This window comes from Lethenteron reissneri, chromosome 35 (genome assembly GCF_015708825.2).
Source record: "Lethenteron reissneri isolate LAM-NWPU_2019-01 chromosome 35, ASM1570882v1, whole genome shotgun sequence".
Taxonomy (NCBI): Eukaryota; Metazoa; Chordata; class Hyperoartia; order Petromyzontiformes; family Petromyzontidae; genus Lethenteron; species Lethenteron reissneri.
Genome location: NC_083813.1, coordinates 4571856 through 4595299, shown reverse-complemented (window position 1 = coordinate 4595299; position 23444 = coordinate 4571856). Strand labels below are relative to the sequence as shown.

The window sequence follows — 23444 nt, the reverse complement described above, 5'->3', positions numbered from 1 at the left end:
CAAACCTGCCACCGCCGTCAGCCGTAATCCCAAAGCACGAGCGCGCAATCGGAACTGGCAGACGACTCGATTCGCCCGTTCGAATCGGCCGCTCTACCCTTTGTGGCGAACGACGCAAAACTTTTCACGTTTGAAAATGTAGCACTTCACACCGGACGAGACGTTACAATGGGTCCCATATTGGTCCCACTGAAAGCGCCTTTAGTTGCGTCCAGTGGCGGGAGTGGATTTTTATGCGACATGGCCTGGAAGTGGATTCGGTACATGCTGGCACGCATCGCAGCTGTGTACCGCAACGTTCTGAGAGAGGCATTCAAAGCTACCGTATCGTTTTCACAGCTTAGTGAGTCGGTGGAGCTTTTCAATTGATTGGGAACGGACAACCTCAATGGAAATTCCATACAAATTTGACATCTCTTGTCATCTAAAACGTCCAGGCTACACCCCCAAGCTCACGTGGCAGTGTTATGGGTGCAATAGTACTTTGAACGATGATGTTTTTGATGACGATGGCAACGGCAATGCATGTGGTGATGAGGATCATGTAAATAACGTGTGCAAGGTCTAATAACCAGCATAGGTAACGACAATTTAAATAGTGATCAACTATGTGGCGCTAATGGTGATGGTGACGACACCAGTGACAACAAGGGCACGGATAGCAATTAGTGGTTAAGTGTGCGGGAATTCATTACGTTGGGTTTTTAAGGAAGGTTATTTGTAATGCACTTAAGTTGCTCAGAGGCTGAGACTTCCGCCAATGTTCAGAAGGGGCATTGGCAGCTGTGCAATAAAGCTAATCCCCATCGACAAATTGATCAGTTCAATTCTTGCTTGAAAGGAACCCGCTGGTTAATTTATTGGGCAATTACTGAATTAAACCATCACGTGGATTTGGAGATGAGCCGCAGAGTAGCCTTTGGTGAAAGAAAAAAAAGTTATTTAGCGTTTAGCTGTGAAAAAAAGATGAAAGCTGCAAATTATATTCACATTACTATTTTTTGTTAATGATATTTAAGCGTTAGGTAATGCGGTTAAACTCCCGAGTCTTTTGTGTAAACTGGTAACTTGCTGCAATAGACTTCGGCTGCCTGTTTCGTTATTCCCCTTACAATAATGCAGTTGTTGGAGAAAAAAAAACATTTAAAAGGCAAATTTATGCATTCCCTCATTTAAATTAAAATAGGCTTGGATGCAGTTTGAGACAGGAGCTTTATCATGGCGCTGGACTAATGGAGTGTTTCTGGCCAGGTGGAGTCCAATTACAGCCCATTAATCATTGATAAGTACACATAACAGGACATGTTGTTCCAGGGGAACAGATTGTTCGTATTCATTACGGCACTCTTCATCTGCAGGCTTGATCAATGATGTCGTTTGGCTTGAACACAGCCATTGTGCCATGACTTGGAGTGTACCATACGGAATGCTGAATAAGTATGGGGAGGCAACGAAGGTGGGGAGGTGGTAGGGAAGGGGGGCATATGGCAGTATGAAAATGAGAAGGCATAAACTGGTGGACTGTCCTGCATTCAGTTTATTAATTTCAACGGTGCACTGCTTAATCCAGCTTTTAGCTTTGGTTCAGCTTAAATTGTTTTATTCTTTTGTAGCCGGCTTTGTGCGTGTGTGTGTTTTTTTGCTAGCGTGCGTATATTTATTTATTTAATTACATGCTTATGCCATTTTCACTGCAGCTTCATTAACAGGTACTGACAATACCACGCATTTCTCGAGGCTACGCATGTTCAGAAATACGCTCGTCCCCCCCCCCCCCACGCTCGGCTATTTAAGCTCACTGACATTTGGCGAAATATAAAACCTGCATATAAAAGAACATTAACATGCTGTCGCAGCAGTGGCTCCACCACATGCGGGCCGTTATTAGAAGCCACCGCTGTTTGTTTAGGCCGACTCGCGTACAACAAATTCTGCGAGTTGATTGAAAATGCCGAGATCGTGCCAAATACAGCTACGCAGTTTCAGGAAAAGGGGGGGGGGTGATCATTGCAAGGATGTAATTGCAAAGCAGATCACATTGACTATTGAAATGAGCCTTTGGTTGGTGAACGGGGAAATGTCATACGGTGTCATTTAGGATATGGGGTGAAATATAAAAGATGATTTGTGGGAGCGGGGGGGGGTGTTTGGGATTTGTGTTTGTTACGTCAAGTTGATGCTCTCGCTCAGCTGTTAAATCGATTTCGGTGGCAACTTCAATGCATTTTTTGGAATTTCGCTGCATAGTCATCATCAGCCATGTTCTGTCAATTGCTGGATGAAGGCCTCCCCCACATCACCATCACCCACATGACATGTGCGCAGTGATGTATTACACTCGTTTCCACAGGAGTGTGCTGCATGTGCAGTGGCTCACTGAACCTCGCATTCTGGGTTTGATTCCCGATAAAGGCCTCCTATTTTTAAATCCTTTATATTAAGTTCGCTTGCTTGCTTGCGTGCTTGCGTGCTTGCTTGCTTACGACCGTGCAAATCTTTCGGTCGTTTTTTAACCCACTTCCCGTGATCCAATCGAGCTGACATTTTGCACACAGACTCGTTGTGCGAGACAATTAATGTTCGTGAAAAAAATTTCACAAATTTTACACTTTTTAGGGAAAACAAATTAAATATTTAATTACCAATTGCTTAATACTGGCAGACAATCATCTGACCCATAGGTGGCAGCCATCTCAAGCCAGAGGTCGAGAGAACTCTAGCCGCCACGCATATAAAGGATTTATAGTGAAAACTTTGTTTTTACGGGTTATACTTATTTTACATCATTGGCGAGTAATAACGGAACCGGTATGGGTCCCCTCTTCACTTGCCCGCACTGACCAGCACGGTGAAGTGTGGTCAAACGAGCCCTGTGACGACATGGCGTGGGGGAGGCCTTCAATCCAGCAGTGGATTGACAACATAGCTCTCAATTGTTATGTGTTGTCGTTATTAGCGTTATCACTACAGTGTCTTTTAGGGGTGGTGAAACTTTTTTAATAATAGCGCTTGAAACATTAACAAAGGGTAGCGTTTACAGTCCGGTGTTTAGTTTCCAATATCCACCCGTATTAATGTATCATCGTAAATTATTAATAGCACGTGAAGTTTGGGGGCTTTAGAATTTGCTCGGCATTAGGTAGGAGGCGGAGCTTTTCCTGGTGTCTTGTTCTCAGAGTGTTTTGGCCGTGCCCTGGCTATGAATGAATGAATGTCTGTTGTGTGTGGGTAGCGGTAGTGTTAGCGGTCAGCACGCTGCACGGCCAACACCCCAGTGACGAGTGTCAGAACCGGTCCTGGGCCTGCCCTAGGTCGACTCGGCCTCAAAAATTACTACCTGGTGCGGTGTGTAAAACATCATAGGTGCTCGCCAACAGCACTTGCCCCAACAGTCTGTTAAGCCTATACGGGGGATCTTTGTCTTTGGTGGTAAGCACACCGCACTCCATTGCTGGTGGAGCTATGGCTCGTATCCTGGGCCACCATGCACAACATTGGTGAGCAAAGTGGCATCTCAACCCATCCTGCGGCTCGCGTAGTTCAACTAAGCCTTAAATAAGAGTTCCGTGTCTGTTGTTGCAGTGTGTCGAAGGATAGGCAGCAGGCTGACAAAGGTGGCGATCTTGGACGTGTTGCCAACAACCACCCACTTCTTCTTGCGTTGACAGCCTTTAATAGGCGCTCACTAACCACACTCTTCCCTGCAGTCTTTGAGGTCGGATGGGCTGGTAATCTTTTGTGTGTATTTTCATATCCTCTACGCATCAAAATGATTGATGCATGTTCATTTCGCGTACGGGCAAAACAAGAAGCCGGTGGAATTGGCGCTAGCGTTGCGCCAATTAATACGTTGCATTTAATACGATTACACAAGCAAAGTAGCACGAGGCAGACCTTGTTAGGGGAGTCTAGAGGAAAATGCTTATTTATGTGAAAGCCACTGTTCGATCTCCATCGCTCCCTTCTCAGCCACTGGCCCAAACCAATGCCCCCCCCCACCCCAAAAAAAAAACTTTAAAAAAAATACAAGAGAGAATAAAAAAAACTGGTATTAATTAGGCACGCAGAAACATAGCGCTTTCTACTCGTTAAAAATAATTCGGAGAAACAGAGAAAATATTGTGCGGGAGGGGATTAAGATTGATTACGCTCAGAGTGAACGCAGCGGGGTTACTGTTGTCGATTATTACTGTCATGCCAGCTGCAGTGGGTAATTGCTGTTGACAGCCCACCCTTCATTGTGTGTTCAGTTTGCTTTATGTTATTTCCTTTACATTTCTACTCTCTTGGCACATATTTGTCTACTTCAGTTTCTTGGCTTATGAGTTATTTATTTTGTGTGTGCGTACTGTATTTTTTTACCCCCCCCCCTACGCCCGTGTTTGCCTAATGATCTTTATCCATCTGTTGCACTGTTTACGTTCCATATCCTACCGTAACGTAGTTATGTTATAAATCTCCCTTCATTGTAAGTGACTTGTTCATTATCCCTCCATGTTTAATTCCTCCTTTTTCACCGTAATTTTTTTTGGCACTTCCAAAATTCTCTCGTCATGTGCTTTTGTTTAATATACCCTACCTATTTGTTGATGAATGTCCCTTTCTCTCATAACAACCCCTCCCCTCCACTCCCTTGCCTCTTTCCACACGAACCACAACCCCCATCTCCACCCAGGCCCTCCCTGGCCCTCCTTCATGGTCTGTCCATCTTTTGCTCTACATGCATATCCAACTTGACACTCTGTTGCGTGCCGAGTGAATTGTATGGCCAGATGGTGTTAATCAATTACCCCGGAGTTGTTAAGTGGGAACATTGATTTTCATGTCACGCTCTGTAATAGCGGTAGGGGTTTTGCCGAAATGCAGCAACGAAACGAGGACTCATGAGCGGCTGCTAACCCCTCTGCGTTCATCTCGCCCTTATTGTTGGTCCTGTCGCAGCGTATTGTCATCGTTGTAAACCACTTTTGGAATACCTCCACTGCTTGGAAAATGCGTCGCACGGGGGATGCGTTTTAAAGCCCCTTCTTGATATAAACGGGGCCACGTGCGTTGCGCAAGACAGCCCTACGTGGACGTACAATTTTATATATAAACCAGGGATTCATGCAATTTTCATTAAGGAAGTAAACCGTAAAATGACTGCTGTACGGTATTATCTACAAATCAGATTTCCCCCTTGACGTTTTATTTAAACATTGATATTGGAATGCAACCACAGTTTTTTTTGTTTCTTTACAATGTGTTTAATCATTCTTAGCAAGTGCTTCAATAATGACTTGGCAATCCATCAAATTAGACAACGTGCTTTTTATGGGAGCATTTGGAAGCCATCAAGTACAGTATTACATTGTGATTCAACCTGTCTCTCTCTCTCTCTTTTTCCCCCAGTCTAACAAAAGCTATATTTTAACCAGACTAAATTACAGCGGTCTTCAGTTGTAAAGCTTTACCATATGTACGCCTAATGTTACAATTCATCTGCCCAGTTTTAAACAAGTGATTCTCATTTGTGCAATATGTGCCTTTTAAACGTTTACCGACAACAATCATTTTGACAGCCCAGTTACATAAATTAAGATAGGGAGGGCGGGGGGGTAAAACGTGTTAAAATAAATTATAAAAACACATCCCAAAACTTAAACTTTGCACATTCCAACGTGAGAGTACAATGTAATGACACATTCTCAGCTTGCCCCCAGAATGAGCAGTGTAAGCACACTGGCCCAGTTTGGACAAAAAAAAAACCTTTCCCCAGAGGAAGAGAATTTGATGTGATCTGCCTCTGGAGAATGGAGAATTTATAACCACGTGGCCATTTTTTTTGTATGTCAATTTAAAAATGAGGCATTTGTTTAACTGTGTCCGTGTGTGCGTGTGTGTCTCTCCCCCCCCTCCCTCCATTTATTTTGTATGTTCGTCGTTTTAGTTCGGAAGCGAAAACTACATGGATGTCATGGAACCAAGCCACAGCTTTCTTCCAAATACAGAGGCAAGTAATACGACAATATTAATGAACACACGCATATATGTATGTTGAACTTCTTTAACACCATACGTAGCCATGCTATATACAGCAAATACATATACCAGTGGTCCTTAACCTTTACTGCAGCTATGCACCCCTTTGATTCTCAATCGTAAAACATATATAATGTTAACAAATACATAGGTTTGATGAAACAAAGTAGTTGTACTTACATGGCCGTGCTTAATTTGTGTTTCAATGATTTACCTTCTAAAGAAATCCGGTATGTCTCGCACCCCCAGAAAGGGCATCATGCACCCCAGGTTCAGAACCACTGGCATATAGTGTAGCTGTATAAGCATAACTCCATTGCGTGCCTTCACACGAATATAATTGTGATCACAATGCAAACACAAAACGTACTCTGATAATGTATATGATAATATATCTGGTGTGGACCAATCAGTTTCAAAGACAATGCATATATTATCAGAGTACGTTTTTTGTTTGCATTCTGACCACAAGTATTTTGGTTAATGCAGACATTATTCTTTGTAAAAGGTTTCAGTTTGGTGTATTAACATCTTAACACCTTTTTTGTTGCCAGAAAAAAAGGGGCAAACCTATTCTCATAAAATTGGTACTGGCAAAGGAGGTCCCATGATGAATATAATTGTTTTAGTCCATCAGCCCTTTGGCTTTCTAGACCAATATTATCCCAGCAGAATTAATTCTGCCGGGGAAATATTCTGGGCCGGTTTCAGAACTTCTGGGTTCTGTCAGCAGCCAGGCTTGTTATAAAAACGCTGCTGCTGATTTACCAACTCATTGGCTACAGTACTCGATCTAAGCAACGGGACCCTGTTGAATGGGAAAAAAGCAATATTATATACAAACTACATATGAACTTAGCTGTAGCTATAGCTCAATTGGTTGAGCAGTAAGGTTGCAAATCCCAAGCAGGGTTCATTCTTGCCATCATCATCATCGCTCCAGCTAAAATGAGCACCCTCAAGTGTGGCTGTGCAACTCTTTGCAAGATCAACAGCAGTTGCTCTGTGGTTGTACTTATCCCCGCCATAGGAATGTTGAATTAATACCACTGGCACAGACCACAAATATAGATGTACACCACCCATCTTTCATTGGAGCATGGAGGAATGTGAGCTTTTATATCTTAATATTAAAATACAATAATGTGATCATAAAATAAGTATATATATGAGTATGACCGCATTACTTTTTCAACGTATTATGAACCCACTTCTATATTACTTTTACAAAGACCCACCTTCCGAGTCTAAATGTGGCCATATACTCTAATTTATTGCTGCCAAGGTTGGCACTGCTGAAAATTAAACTCTCATAAAAACCTCTAGAATTTCAACCGTGAACTCGTTGGAATTTAAATTTGCTTTAGAGATGGTATAGAATGTACAGAACTCTGTATTATTACATGAAAACGTATGAAGTGCAATAATTTATTGGAAGTACAGCATATATATGCGTGTTAATTGTAAATGTCAGCCTTGCCACGTGTGGCTCATGTCACTGCAGATGGAGTTTTTGAGAGAGGTGTAGCCTTCTTTCATGCATGTCAGATGACATGGGGGGAGGGGGGGGGCGATACCCACGCTTTTTCCCCACCATGAAAGTACATTGCCTTTCATTCACTGCAGGTTACTGCAGGTACAATGCAGGTGATGATGCTGGAGGAAAATGTTCTATAATTCACCTGCTTTGACTCGATTACAAATGGGCAGTGTGAGCCTGCAAGGTGGTGAGATGTTAACTACCTCGCCTGGTATGCAAGAGGTCATGGGTTCAGTCAGTCCCGACTCTGACGCCGGTATATTTGGAGTTTGCATGTTCTCCTCGTGGTTGCATGGATTTGTATTCGGGTCCTCCAGTTTTTCCCTCCACTTTTAAGAAACATGGGTTTAGAATATTTGGCTGCTATAAAATTCCACATGATAAGCCACTTCATTGAGCTATCATTTGTGGCCAGGTCACGTCTGAAAACAAGCTACATAGCTCAGTGGGCCTTACCTGGTAAAAAAAAAAAAGTTTTTGTTAGTTCCGTATCTTCATTCAATACAGAACAGTGAATCCCATCTAATCTTCCCTCACATAGGGGTGCTATTGACAGTTCCTATTATCCGCATTTACCTCCGCAAATGACTAATTTTATCCATGGAATTACACGTGCATAAGTGGATAATGGGTCATTCCTCTTGTCCACAGTGGATAAGTGTTGATAATAGGAAGGACCAGTCCGCAGGTAATTATACTTTCCACTGACTGAATTGGAGGAGTGGATAAAAAGAAGAGTGAGTTAAAGGAAGGCAGGTTAAAGCAGTTTAACTAAATTTACATTTTGAGGTTCCATATTCTTAGGTTTTTTCGGTAAAGTCACGTAGGTAAAAAAATTTAAATTAATAAAAGTAAAATAAAAATAAAATAAAAATCACGACGTTTCGGAGGCAACACAAGCTTCCGTCTTCAGGTGGAACCGTCACAGCCCGACAGCTGTATCAAGTAAATGAGATATTACAAGAGATACCACTCCGTATATATAGCATTCTTAAGAATAAAGCGATGGGTATTACCTTGTTATCTCGGCATCTCTTGAGGAAGGCCAGCGTCTCGAGAAGCTGTGACTTCTTGTCTCGTTGTCTGTTAAAAACTCTAACAGATAGGTGGAATTCCTCCCCGTAGAGGGCATTAATTATAGATTTGAAGCTTTCGTGACTGCAAGGATTCATATTCTTAGTTTTTTTCGGTAAAGTCACGTATTTTTATTTAACTTGTATTAATTTTAATTTTTTTACCGACGTGACTTTACCGAAAAAACCTAAGAATATGAATCCTTGCAGTCACGAAAGCTTCAAATCTAGAAGTTTTGAGGTTCACCATTCGGATTGGGTCGTACGAGCCGTTCTTCCTGCATACTTATATTCCACGATAAGGCGGCATACTTGCAACAAAAACGATACCATTGTGCAAGTCGAATAAATTGCTAAAGTTAACGTCACAACAGCTCTGTAGATTTTATCCAACGTGTTATCCACACCCAGGCATCCGTCTGCATTGAAATAAGAAGTCGGTTGCAAATTATCCATGCAAAGAACAGCATAATGGAGGTAGATTGTTTAGTTAATGTGTTGCCACACACTTTGTCACACTTAATTAACATGATATGCCTTGTTTGTTTCTGGCCAGAAGAGCATTAAGTGATAACCATAATGTGGGCAAGCAGTTGGCAATTGCAAAAGAGACTGTGTGGAAAGCTGATATTTATCCTGCATTGACAAGGATAAAGTAAAAAGACACGTGTTGAAATAGACGTATTAATACTCCATTGGCATATACAATGTCGCAGCAAAAGGCATGTTCCCCTTTCGATAGTTGTCAGGAATAAAGAGAAGAATAAAATGCATTATTGTTAAATAATTACAAAGGTCATCAGATAATTAAACGAGGTCAAATCCGTGTGTTGAAGGTTGTATTATAAGTTCAATTTACAACATGTGCCACATATTCCAGTGATACATACTTTGGCCTGAGCTTCCACAATTTCTCGTGGCATAAATTCCACAAAGAAATATAAAAAAATGACATTTGAATGCAGTGTACAGACTCTTGCATATGCTGCACAGTATGTGGCTAATCCTGAGTTTTGATATACGACGTTATTTGCGCTGTCAAAACGAATATAATTGCAAACAGATGCCACTGTCCTGCATTCAAGTTATGAATGGGACCCCATCACTCGGAAAGCGTCTGCAGTGGTGTGTGTGCGCGTTTGATCAGCTTCATTGCGGCTGTTTCATTTCACGTGTAGCTGCCACGAATGGGGTCCCATTGCTAAGCAGGGTAGGCATACCAGCGTTCAATAAACAGCGCGTGCTGACAGCAGTCCACACACCAGGATAGTGGAAACCCTGCAGGCATGCACATGTCTTCTCCAGTAATAGTGGGCTGTTTACATGCTTAGCAGACAGGCCTGGCTTCTGGATCTCTTAAGTACTGTGGCTTTTTTTCCCCTGCAGATAATTTGTGTCGAGGTCCACGTTGGAAATATGTTTTGCGATGACGAAAGGGCGGACAGGAAATTGTGTGTTGCATATGCGTTTTCAGGAATTGTGCAGTTAAAGCGATTATCACCTAGATGATAATTTCATAACCCACCTAGGTCGATTCGGGTAAAACTAAAATGTTTGTCATTTACAAACTAAAACTAAACTATGTGTTTTATTTTACAAAGTAAGACCCACGCTGAGCTATATAGCTTTGTTTCTGAAGCGACCTGGCCACAAATGGTAGCTCAACGAAGTGGCTTATCACGTGGAGATGTATAGCAGCCAAATACTCTTAAAGTATAAGATTTGAATGATGGCAATGTAGCAAAGAAAGCTTAGATACACGTGAAAAACACAGCTGCCTGGAATACAATACCCTGTTACAAAGTACAAAACAGGAAAAACCAGTACTAATGGTTGACAAAGGTAACATTGAGGGAGGGGTAGTGGGAGGAGGATTTAAGAGTTGTTACGGTGGGCAGGTGTTTTTTTCTCGCCATTTCGCCAAACACTGCTCTTCATAAAGGCCACCCAAAGTATCGCAGTCAAGATTTTGTGAGGTTTTTTGTGTGTGCCCAAAACCTCTCTAATAACAAAACACACCATTTGCAAGATGGAGAACCCTTTTAAAACAACAAACAAAGTTTCCTTGCTAACAGTTGTTAACAATGGGGCTGTTATAATGACAAGTTAAAAATAGTGGAGTGAGACTTTTTTTTGGAAGGAAAGGTTAAATAATAAAATGAAGAACAATTGGAGGCAAGAGCTGGTGAAAGGCATTAGTCATATTTTGTCATTACCAATCTGCACCAACAGTAACTGTGAATGATTCACGGTCTTACCTTTCATTTCTTTCCAGTGCCTTTTCAGTTTGGTGGCACAGAGAACGTCACTGTAAAACATCAACCACGGCAGTTAAGCGTTAAAGGTTAATAAACACACCTGCTCAAGGAGGGGCCCCTGTGCGATTTTTTCTAACCTGCCAACTAATCTTTTTTTTCTAACACGGTTTGACGAATCGTCAACAATATTGAAGACAACGAACGGCCCGGGGATTTTTATTCTTCCCCTCCTTTGCTCCAGATGTTCCCATTGCCGCTGCAGGGGGAATTTGCTCGGTACAAACATTTATTATAAAACAAGAGCCTTCAGGCACGATGTCCCTGGGCTTGGGGCTGGGTGCGTTCCAAAAGACGGCGGGATTACAAGGATGGGTTTGAGGCCAAAGTCTCTGCACTCTGCCGTATCGCTCTCGGCTTTTGTTTTCTCAGGGCCTTCTGTGTACACAACTTCGCACAATGTCGCACTGTACGCGCGAAAGACGTGCCGTAAAATTCCTCCTGAATATAAAAAAGAACAATTCATTTACTTAAAAGCTCCCTTTGTTGTTGTTGTTGTTGGGCAGAGGATTTACAATGTATTAGAAGAGGAAAATTAACCCCCCCCCCCCACCTTTTGTCTCTTTGGAAACAGGCATTGAGATTATTTAGATGATTTTGGTGCTATAAATGCCCAAATGATGGGCGGCTTTGTTGAGCTATAGCATTTGTGGCCCAGTCTCTTCTGAAAAATAAGTTAATACATCAGTGGGCTTTGCCTGGTAGGATGGGAATGCTTGAGTTTTATTTGGGTGATTTCTTTACCTTTCTTGTACTTTACACTACTATCGGTTTTTTTTGTACTGTTTGTTGTTGTAACGTTCTTACCCGCCCCCTCTGGACATCTGTGAGAAAGAGCTTTATAGCTCATCGGATTCCTCCAGGCTAAATAAATATTCTGATTCTCTTTCCGTGACTGGCAAAGAGTTGTTAACCGTGCCCGTGTTTCCAGTTGGAATTGTCGCATGTCAAACATGCACTGAGTCCAGCTGAGCAGCTTTCTTTGTTTTCAGTTGTAAGTTTTTTTTTAAATCAAGTAAATGTTAATCTTGCTTTTTTACTTTGATGTCGGTTAAATTAAACTAAGAGTAATGGCAAATGCATTTTAGATATCAGGCAACCAACTCTAACTTTAGTAGACTAGCTTAATCGTTTAATATAGTACAGTACAGCCCTGCGTATATTATTTTTACAACAATAGCCTTTTGTGTGTTAATGTATTGTATCCGTTTACAAAAGGCAGATTCACTCGTCTAATGATGGTAAAGTTATTTGTTTCTAAATACGGCAATGAAATGGGAGATAAACCAAAGTATGAACAAGGCGTAGTGCCCGTACCAGTAAACAAACATTCGGAATTGAAATGCAGATCATTGGCAGAAAGTTTGACTGGCGAGAGATTCTGAGAAAACTTTTGACTTGTTCAAAACTAATGTGAAAACAATTTTAGCCGGGACATATATCTGCCCGCGTGCACGATTGCTTTGTTTAAATAGCTGTGTGGAAGACAGTGCAGGCAGATGATTGATTTTTGTGTCCTCAAGGCCTGTGCCTGGCACCAAGCATTGAAATGTTATACATTTTCTTTGTTTGATATCGACTTATTTTTTTTAGGGGACCTTGTTGCCTTTGAGCACATGATGAATACTTTGTATAATCTGCTTTGATGTGCATTCATTCAGTATGCCCACCTTCCACAAAGTGCCTCTGTGTGCTGTGTGTGCAGATACTCTGAGTAGGTATCAACACACAATCTAATTTTGCATTACAATGTGTGTTTATGTGGTGCGTCTAAGGTTAATTGATATTTTTGTGATATTTGATATTTCATAATTTATATTTTTGGAAATTCTTCCACCAAAATTCACCCAGCCGATGAATCGGGGCTGTGTGTATGCAATGTGTCATTATGTTTTGGTTTGTATATATTGGACTGTAAACACCAAAAAATAATTCAACATATGAGATCAGCCGAAAAATTTGGATATTAAAGTTATTCACAGTTTTAATTTTGTTACTGTACAAAGTGATTTCACCATCCTATGGAGAGCTTAACCTCTGCCATGGGAATGTGGAATGTTCTGCCCGAGTTTTTTTCCTCTCCAATTTCGACGGTAAGTTAGCATCCATACAAATATTTGTGCTGTACGTAATTGTCAATCTTATCAAAAACGAAAATGTGTAATGCAAACAGATGCAAATAATCTTTTCGACATATTTTAGCACTGTGTCAAGATTGAAATGATAAACTGGCCCACGCAGACCTCAGATCGTGGAGCTTACGTCACTGAAAGCCATCAGCTGACGACCCCTGTGGGTTCCGAAAGGATTTGCCAAGCGCTGCGGTTGCCCAAAACAAGATGCGAGTGGGGATCTGGGTCCTGAGTTGCTCTGCAGACATCGTGCCAGGCCTCGCTGCTTTCTTATGAAATGGGATCCTGCTGTTGAGGAATATTTATTAGGTTTATAATGGCTGCTTTTCATCTTTTTATCCACGCCCACGCATACTGGTCAGAATTTCTGTGGCCTCTCAAAGGGGTGTGCTGTTTGTGGTCATGTTTATGCTCTGTGTTCAGTTTCACGTGAAAACAGTCCCAAATTAATAGACAGATGTGTCCTTCTTAGCAAATGGCTTTCACCGACTTTAATGTACAGTGTTGTGGTGTGGGACGTGCCTCTTGTACAGAGCGACCACTGAAGGCCTCTGATGTTAACCCCTGATGGCTTTCAAAAAATGTGCGTCGTTCCATTTTAAACCGACATGTTTTATTCAAATTTTAATTTATTGAACTTGTTCAGGCCAACTAAACAGTGCAGGAGTAACACTCTGGAAGCGGGAAATGTCGAAACGCAACAGCGCCGCTCGCTTTGCCCAGAAGTTCTGCGTAAGTGGAAAAATATGCTTCTTGAGGGTTACACGCAGTCTAAGGCATTTGAGTGATTGAGCAAAACTTCTGAGCAACTTCCCAATTCGGAAGGAGGGGGGGAGGGTGTTACCGTTGCTGTAAGCATCTGCATTAAGATTGTTGTCCAAGTTAATGCGTAACACTTGCGTGTTCACGCATTCTCAGGGGAATTATTGCCCGTTTAAAATTCAACAATCCTCACTGGCAAGGCTTGCATGCCCCCCCCCTCATTTTTGTCTCTTAGTGACCCCCCCCCCACTTGAATTCACTCGCACGCGCGCACAGCACACGCTTGGAAGGAAAACGTGAAATTCTTTACCGTTCTTGACAGTCTGAATGCGGCTTACACGCGTGCTTAGACAGGTGTGCTGACTCAACGCATGCCAAACGAAACGTTGTGCAAATATGCCCCAACTTCAAGGGGCCTTTTGGCATTTTTATGCAGTTTTACTGCATCCCGCCAAGAGGTGTAGTTTTACAAAAGCGTGTGCAAATAAAAAACAAGTCTTGACTAACGTGACTTTATTATGAGTTTTTTTTATATTAACTGCAGTCCGGACAACAGTCTTTGACATTCAACAGACTATGCCACAGCGCCAAGAGGTATTTGACGATGCTTTCAGTGGGAGAAAAAAAAAACTGTGACTCGTACTCACGTTGTGGTGTTGTGCGGCACAAATGGCAGATTGTGTTTATTTGCGTGGCAGCCACTGTGTCATTAGCTATCTACAGGAAAGCGACAATTCCTGCCTTCCTGCCTTTTAAAAGAAACACTTACTGTTCGGGTATAAGTACATATGCATATACACAGATAAAGATCCCCCCTCGTATAGCCTTAACAGACTGGTGGGGCAAGTGCTGTTAGCGAGGAGCACCTATGAAGGGTGGCACTGCACACGAGGGGGGTGGGTAGCCAGCACCATGCCTGGCCACCCTTTGTCTCCCTCCACATTGCACAAGGTACTAATTTTAGGCTGAGTCAACCTAGGGGAAGCCCAGTACACACACACGTATACATTTCTATTTTACTTTCAAATGCACAACAGGACAGGATCATCAACTATGCCCCAGTTGGACGTCTGATGACATTGGTTTAAAAATCCACATCAATCAAATGGAAAACTACCTATTTTCCTTTTATTATGGACAGGGGGGTGTTTACAGAGACGGAGAGTGATTGCAACGGAGGGTAAGGGCAAGGGAGAGAAGAGGCTTAGAGCGTAAAATGGGGAATAACAGTTTTAAACAGAGGTTTTCCCACTTGATGTGGAACGTAACATTTTGAAGGAAGATGCCTGCGGGCATGGCTTTTGCTTGTTGCTCTTGTGCGCTCATGGATACTGTTGAACAAGAAGCCAAACTGTTAAATTTGACCTTTAGTCTGAAACAAATAAGTCTTGTGTAATGCATTTTAAACATGTAAATAAATTATATATCGGTACAAGTGCAATTCAAAATGTCTCCGTGCTCAAACGAGCATGAGGGCAATGCTGCTTTCTTTTGGTGGCCCCGGACCAGTGGTGCGCATCGTGGTGAGGCTCTTTCCTTCCCCCCCCCCCCCATCGATACGGGGGGGATGGGGCACCACAGTGGTGAGATGTTACCTCCCTCGCCTGGTATACAGGGAGGCATATTTGTAGTTTTCATGTTTTCTCCGTGGCCGCGTGGATTTTTCTCAGGGTCCACCGGTTTTTCCATTCACGTGTGAAATCAACGTGCGTGTAGGGCATTCGGCTGCCGATATACATTTCCACGTGATAAGCCAATTCGTTGAGCTATCATCGGGGACCAGGTCGCTTCTGAAAAAGAGCTACATAGCTCAGTCGGCCTTACCTGGCAAAATATTTTTTTTTAATAGATACAGGCAGAATAGGTGCTTTTAGAGGATCCTATTATCTGCACAAATATAGCTCCCAGTATCCGCACAATTACCCGAATAATAGACACCTGTAATACGATACATTTTTACCACCACTTTCTGGGTCTTTCCTTTTATTCGGGAAAATGTAGGTAATGGGATGAAGTTGTTGCTTCCAGGAGACACCTTTCATCCACAAACGTTGCGGATATTAGGATGGATTTAGTACTTTCAAGTGGCTTATGTGGATAACAGCTTGTTCTTGCCACTACTTCCACGTCACTGTTCTTATCTGCGTAAAAAAATATACATGATGTGAAGGATACATCGCAGATATTAGTATTTTTCATGGATAGACTTGATCCGCGGATAGTAGGAGTGGCAGGTCATAGGGCCTCAAATACGAGGGGTTGGTCTGAATGCCTTCCTATGGCTGGAGACGTAGGAAGGCATTGCCACTGCAATGTCTCATGCTTAGGAGAACATCTTGGGTTTTCTGTGTGTAGAGATGCGGTGCTATGGGCTAAATGTGCACAGCCCTTTGACAATCAGCTGCTGCATGAAGACATCGTATTGTGTCAGTCGTCGGGGATGTTTGACCATACTTCATCATGCTGGTCACTGCGGTATTGGTAAAGCGGGGACCTGGGACCAGTTTAGACATAAATCACCACTGATGTGTTACTCATGGGCAGGAACTAATCTCAGGGCATGTTCAATAATTGTATCCAGACTGATATAATCACAGAGAAACGTAAATGTTCTGCAAATAAGATAAGTAAAACTTTCTGCAATTGCAGATGTATTGAATAATAGAGCTCGGAAACAACATCAGTTGTCATTCAAGCAAACGCCAACTTTCATCACATCTCTCTCATATAGAGTACTGTAGATATACTCTCCATAAAGATGCATAATAAATGCATAATATGATTGCAGTTACTACTCATCTGGATGGTATCAAAATTGTATCTTCAAAAAAACATCCGTTTGAATATAATTTGCGCCGACAAGACATGCATTGCCTTAATAATCAAAGCACTCTGTCTTTCATCTGCATTTTAATAAAGTGCAGGCACAAGCTTTAAAGTGTTGGTTTGGATTTTTTCCCCTTTCTGTAGTTAATAAATCCTGTTCCCCTCCCAGAGAGCCATCACTGGTTATTTATGATTTAAAAGAGCAGTCTCAACTTCACAGGATGCAATATCAGTGCCAGTCTTTTGAATACTGATCTTTAATATCCCACCAATGCGTTTGATGTTCTATGTGAGAGACTGTGTATTTTCAGTTTTAATGATTTCACGCCCATGTTTTTTTGTAGCCAACCCTTGAAAAAAAAGAAATCCTAGCTCAATATTTTATTTTATTTCTTTAATCTCATGTTCAACTTTGCCCTCTTCAAATTTCAAAAATTTCCAGTCTTGTGTGTTATTGTCCAATGTAGATAGATGACATTTTTGACTTTGAAGTGAAGAGATGTACAAAAGACGATTTTCTAGCTTGTATTGTAGCAGCCTAGTGAGAAATGACACGTCAGACATGTGTTCTCTATTTGATCTGTACTACCAACTGTGAACAACTGTTATATTAAAAGAGAGCATTTGTGACCTTGAGTGTATTGGAGCCACATGTCCATAATTTTGTGAAGCAGAGCATTCAAATGTTTAAATGTGTGTCTGTCTGTAGATAAATATTAGAACCATTTTATTGTTCGATTTTTTTACATTCACAGTGATACTTTTGCACAGTTAATAACATTTGACGGTTCCTGTTTGTCACCCACAGACATTTCACACGCCAAGCCTCGGCGATGAAGAGTTCGAAATCCCACCCATCAACCCCCTCAATGAAATGGATCCTTCTGGATTGATTCTGGATGATTCTGTGGTGCGGTATCATGGGCTGGAAGATACTATTCCACCACAGGGGGGACAGTATGTGCCACATTTCCCACCACAAAATCTCGACCTGCCGGCCATCACTGTTTCCCGAGGCATGATGGGAGGTCACATGAATGGCATGGTGAGTTGTAAACGCAACGCCTTAAGCACATATCCATCCTCATGCATGCACTCATGCACGTACACAATTTAATGCATTAAGACATACTGCTGCCGCTTCCAAGTATCACAACGTTTTTTCTAACTTATTGCACTAAATACTATTTAGGCCATATATGTTTGTCATATTTTACCATGCTGATCAAGTTTGGTTAGCAAACGGGTGTCCAGTACTGGTTCAGATATCGTATCCGACTGATATTAAACGTGGTCAGGAATGTAACTCGCGTTACTGGGTTCACAGTGCAGTGCGCTCATCACCGTGCCACCGTTACATGGCATTATTTATATATTTGAATAAAGATCATGATTATTATCTATAAACGATGATCAATACTAACCACATGAATAACCGCCACTGCTCTCAAGGTTCTGCGAAGGGCTGCACTGGGCTTTGCCCTGGTCACAGGGCCTGGCTGTTACTCTCGTCATTAAAAGCCCCCTGTTTAGAATATGTGCACGCTCATGTGCTCAGAAATCATTAGCAATTGCCTTTGACAGCAGTGACAGGTCACAGGGGAAGGTCAAGCCTTGTTTACCCACATTGTCACTGTCCCAGTAGCCGACCATGCAAAGAAGCCCTGAGGGTTCACATCCTCGTGGCATCTGTGAGCCGGTGATGCATACCAAGGTGACGCCCGTTGGCCCAAATCACCCCAAGGTGACGCCGGAATCTCCAAGGGTGTTTGTGCCTCTCATCAACTTTTTGCACCCCCCCCCCCCAAAAAAAAAAAACCTCACCTGTTTCTCTTGTATACTGAGAAATGCAAAGAGCTATCGTGCCCATTTTTTAAATTGCAGATTTAGCGCAGGTCATCGAGATCTACGCATCGGAAACCTGTCGGGCAGGTTCTTTTGAGCCGGCATGATATGTACCATTACAGTTGAAAAAGCACCATTTGGCAGCCTCTGTTTGTTGAAGGTTTAGCAACATTTACATAACTACTTTTGACTGCAACATTTATCTGTGACTGCCAAGGCTGTGGCAACATGAATTGTAAACTTAAAGTGAATCACGTTTGAACAAAAAAAACTGCAATTCATGGTTGTGTTTCCATTACACGTACGTTTGTGCAAATATTTCCCTTGTTAAAATTTACAGGGCTTGATTTTTTTTCCATTAAATATCACTATGATCAACCTTGCGTCATTACTTTGTAAAAAGCCACACATCTTAATGAGGATTATTTTTAAACACAATTTTGCCAACTGTAATGGAACCCGGTAAAAGACTCGTTCAAATAATTCCAAGGCTTCCATCGTCTCTTCTCTCATTTACATCTCGACCGACTTTAACGTCCCCTTTGTAAGGTGATGTATTTTACAGCGGCTTGTCTCCACGAACGCGTCACAAAACCTCTGTGTGTGCCGTTAAATGGTGAATTCAAGACGGAACAGAAAATGGGCTCATTCTTTTCAATTGGGGAATTTCTGCCAGCAATGGCTTATATTTATGTAATGTGCACGTTTTACTTTTTTATCGACCATCTCAGACTACTCGCGTGTTTATGGAGCTAACAACACCGTGCTGCATTATTTTTTTGTTGCCGTACATTTTGACGATGGTGTAATACCGTAATTGAGGCAAAATGATATTGACTTAAAACCATTTCAATAGTCACACACTGGCCTATTCATATGCGCGCGATTTAAATCTGCTCTCAAATGAACGGCTTCTCCAGCACAAATGTTGACACAGTAACGGGCGGCCATTTTAAATCCCCCCGCTGTTCTTTCTCCCTCTCTCTTTCCTTATTGACCCCACCATCTTCCTGATCCTGACTGAATTGCGTTATTTCTGGACAAATTTGAATGAGGTTTCAGACTAAAGCTATTTCGGTTCGCACAAATTAACTCGAAGGGGGCGAATGTTTTCGTTATTTTCAAAGACATGTTTTCTTCACACGAATTAGGTGATTTTTTTTCTTATTCTGTTAATTGGCATGACAACAGCACATATTGATGCATTTGGCATTAGAGCTGTGGCGTAGTGGAAAATCAATCCAAAAGTAATGTACTGCGAGGGATTTTTAGAGATTAAATGAGTTTTACAGTAATTGCTTTGGGGTCAGCTTTCAGCTGAAGGCTTTGAGATGCAAGCCATCTTACTTAAAATGCCTAAATATAGATGGCAGTGACGTCCGTGACATTTCAATGATTCATTCTGTACCTGCTCTAACAAAGAACGCCATGACGTTACCTTGCGTGCGCACTTACATCTGTTTTTTCCCTAATTGAATACTCAGGTTAAATTATCAAAGAGGAGAATATAAAACATGTTGGTGAATGTAAAAATATAACTGTAAGAATGAAAGAACGAAATACACAGGACTCCTTTTTTAATGGTGTGTTTCACTGGTTGGACCATGACAAGAAATACAAAATAAACCTTGCGTGGCATTTAAAATGCCACATTTAATCCTGTAGGAATTTTCCATGTCAGCATTACTCAATAGTTATCCTTTAACATAAATATCCATTAGGGTTTCATAAAAGCCCTTATGAGATCTTGTTGTTTTTGTAAATTCTTGCAGGATTCCTTGAGGATTTCTCTTGAAATTGTTTACATTTCATACAGGGTCCAATAACATGTTTTTTTTATTTGTAAGATAGGGCTTTTTTTCTGGCAGTGAGCATTACAGCTAACGAATTAGCTTCTTGCCAGCAAAGAAATACTTTAGCTGATAGGGTTTCAATGAGATATATTAAACGTGTTCACAAAGTTGTCCATATCATGGAGCATGCATTACATCACTGAAAGTAAATCTGGAAGCATTGTTTTGCTGCTAAATGAAATGGGTTTAAGTGGATATTGGATTTTTTTGCTGATATACCGGGTATCAATACTGGCTAAGCATGGACACTGCTTCTGGCTTGCACACTAGCTCTCTTTTAAGCGCAGCACACTCGCAGTAATGATGCCGTTGGATTATGAGAGGCTTACGGTAATGATGTGCCCGATTTATAAAAGGCCAAATGTTTAAAACAGAATTCCTTACTCAACCAAAATTCGGCGCTTTAATAAGCCCTTTCTTAAGGTCCTTTTTGCCCTCATTTAATATACAATGTTTGTATTATCGCGTTATTAAAACTGTAGGTCAATTTCCTGAATTGAGAGCTGGCACTTTTTTTGGATGGGGGGGTAGAGGTGTCGCTATAAGGTGGCAGGTGGTCACTGAATAATGAGGGCAATAGACTTGGGGGGGGGGGGTGGATAATTCTGATTGATCGTAATAAATGCCATTTTAGAGAAACTAGAAAAGGAAGATTGCATTATATTTGCACCGTAGAAGGTATCCATCAGTATATACGTTACGGTACAGTGCGGTACTGTATATACACACACTCTGATTTGGGATTTAGAAACAATTTAACTGGAAGAAGATCAAAAGAAAAATCATGTCCAGCAATTGAATATAAAGTAATGACATTACACTAATTACGAATAGAGTTCTTTTCAACATGTGAATTGTGTTCTCTGCTTAAACAAACAATGAAGAGGTGTCTTCTTGGTTCTTTCGGTAAAGTCACGTAGAATGGAAATAATAAAATAATAAAAATAAAGCATAATAAAATAATTCTCACGACGTTTCAGCCACAACGCAAGCAGCAGTCCCCAGGTGAAGAACAGGTCTGTCAATAAGACTCTGGCCGAAACGTCGTGAGAATTATTTTATTATGTTTTATTTTTATTATTTTTTTATTTCCCTTCTACGTGACTTTACCGAAAGAACCAAGAAGATGAATCCCTGCAGTCACGAAAGCTTTAAATCGAAATTTAATGAAGAGGTGCTCCTCTACTTTGACGGACTCTGAGCAAGTGGTGAGGATTCCATATTCCTATGGTGGGGGGGGGGGGGGGCATTGTCTCTTCAAATGAGACCCACCATTCACTTCCATTTAAGTGGTGCTCATTCTATTGACCCTGGAGGGATTGTGGGGTGCATCGACCCCCAACCGGGATTTGAACTCGCGACCTTCCAATTGTGAGTCAATTGCATGAATAACAGGGCCACCTGCTTGCAATGTCTACAAATGCCACTCGTAGAGCTCAATGATACCAGCATGGAGAGGCCTTCATCCAGCAGTGGATAGACAATGGATGGTTACGATTATGGGAAACTTCATATGATAACAAAAAATGTGACCCTATAATTATATTGTGGACAATAGCTGCAGATAATGCCCCTAGTGATGTTGCTGATAACAATAATGATGTTCAATATCAAAACTGAATCCTTTATCTCACAGATAATTGAAAATGTCATCTTATGATGCTTCTAGTGCTGCAAATGGTGTCGACGATGTTTACGATTCTGTGCAGTTTCCATCTTGGTTCAGGATGATCGGGCGAGTGACATTTACTTTGAGTGTTTCCTGTTAATGATTTCAGTGGAACCTGCTGAAGGCAGTCCGCTAACGGGCGTTGCGCGTGTGTGTGTGCGGCTGCTACCCCTTAGGCAATGGCTCAAGCTAACCCAGCGTTCTTTGGGCACGACCCTCACCTGGGCTTCCCTCACATGATTCCCATGGGCGGCCTGGGCCAGCCAGGGTCCATGCTGCCACCACACGGGCAGCTCACCACCATCAACCAGTCCCACCTGGGCCTGGGGGCTATTGGGGCCGGGGGAGGCGGCGGCGGCGGTGGTGGCGCCGGCATGGCAGGGCTACCGTACGGCTCACCCTCACCTCCCGGAAGCAAGTCTGCCACGCCGTCTCCGACCAGCTCGGCTAATGACGAGGAGGCGGACGATGCGGCTCGGGTAAGTGAACACCACGGTCGCGAGATGTTAACGGACTCGCCTGGTATACAGGAGGTCGTGGGTTCAATTCTGACCCTCACGCCTGCTGTTGTATATTTGGAGTTTACGTGTCCCCTCTCCCCATGGTTGCGTGGTTTTTTTTCCTCCGGGTCCTCCGGTTTTTCCCCTCCACATTTAGAAATGTGTGTTTAGAGCAATTGGCTGCTATACATCTCCACGTCATAAGCCACTTCATCGAGCTATCATTTGTGGCCAGGTCGATTCTGAAAAGAGCTACATAACGCAGTCGGCCTTACCTGGTAAAATAAAATAAAACATTTGTATAATAGTTTAGTTTAGAAAAGGCATCGGATGTGCCACACTGGTTAATAAATAGTGATCTAATTTTGAGGCTGCCTTGTCAACACATCCAATGAATACAGTGATGAGAACAATGGCAACAACATAAACGCGAAAGCCCACACTTTCCATAGACGATGAGAAGGCCTGTCGAAACGGGAAGGCAAATGTGTGTGTGTAGGCTGGAAACAAGGTCGAGAGCATTGTTCATGCGAATGTGGTGGTGACATGATATGCACGCAAGGCACGATGGGAGTCGGGCCTTCCTGCTGTTTGTGGGCACACCTTTTGCATGTTATTTTGACAAAATTAAAACCGTTGACTGGAGGAATATTGGATGCAGAGCACACTGGGGAGATCAACAGTGATTGGTATCCTGCCCATAAGTAAAGGGCTTGGTTTAAATCCAACCTGGGCCTCGAAATGATGAGCTGCTGGGCTGTTGTCAAGCACTGCAATGCCCTTCTCTAGCTAAGTTTGCATCCAAGAATGTGAAAGGGAAAAACTCTTTCTTTTCTAATCGTATATTCTGATAGATCAAGATACAATGCTTGCATCGTAACTGAACTGTATTTCAGAAATGGAGGCAT

At 42.1% G+C, this 23444-nt stretch overlaps 1 protein-coding gene across 4 annotated transcripts in view; it reads left to right on the top strand.

Annotated features, from left to right (window-relative positions):
- The window catches only part of LOC133350831 (TOX high mobility group box family member 3-like), a 73302-nt gene that overhangs the window by 24903 nt on the left and 24955 nt on the right, over positions 1-23444 (top strand). For all 4 annotated transcript variants that reach the window (XM_061565603.1, XM_061565604.1, XM_061565601.1 and 1 more), the window contains exons 2-4: positions 5930-5992; positions 17478-17714; positions 22213-22515. In XM_061565603.1, the coding sequence (XP_061421587.1) occupies positions 5930-5992; positions 17478-17714; positions 22213-22515 (603 nt within the window). The remainder of the gene's footprint in view (positions 1-5929; positions 5993-17477; positions 17715-22212; positions 22516-23444) is intronic.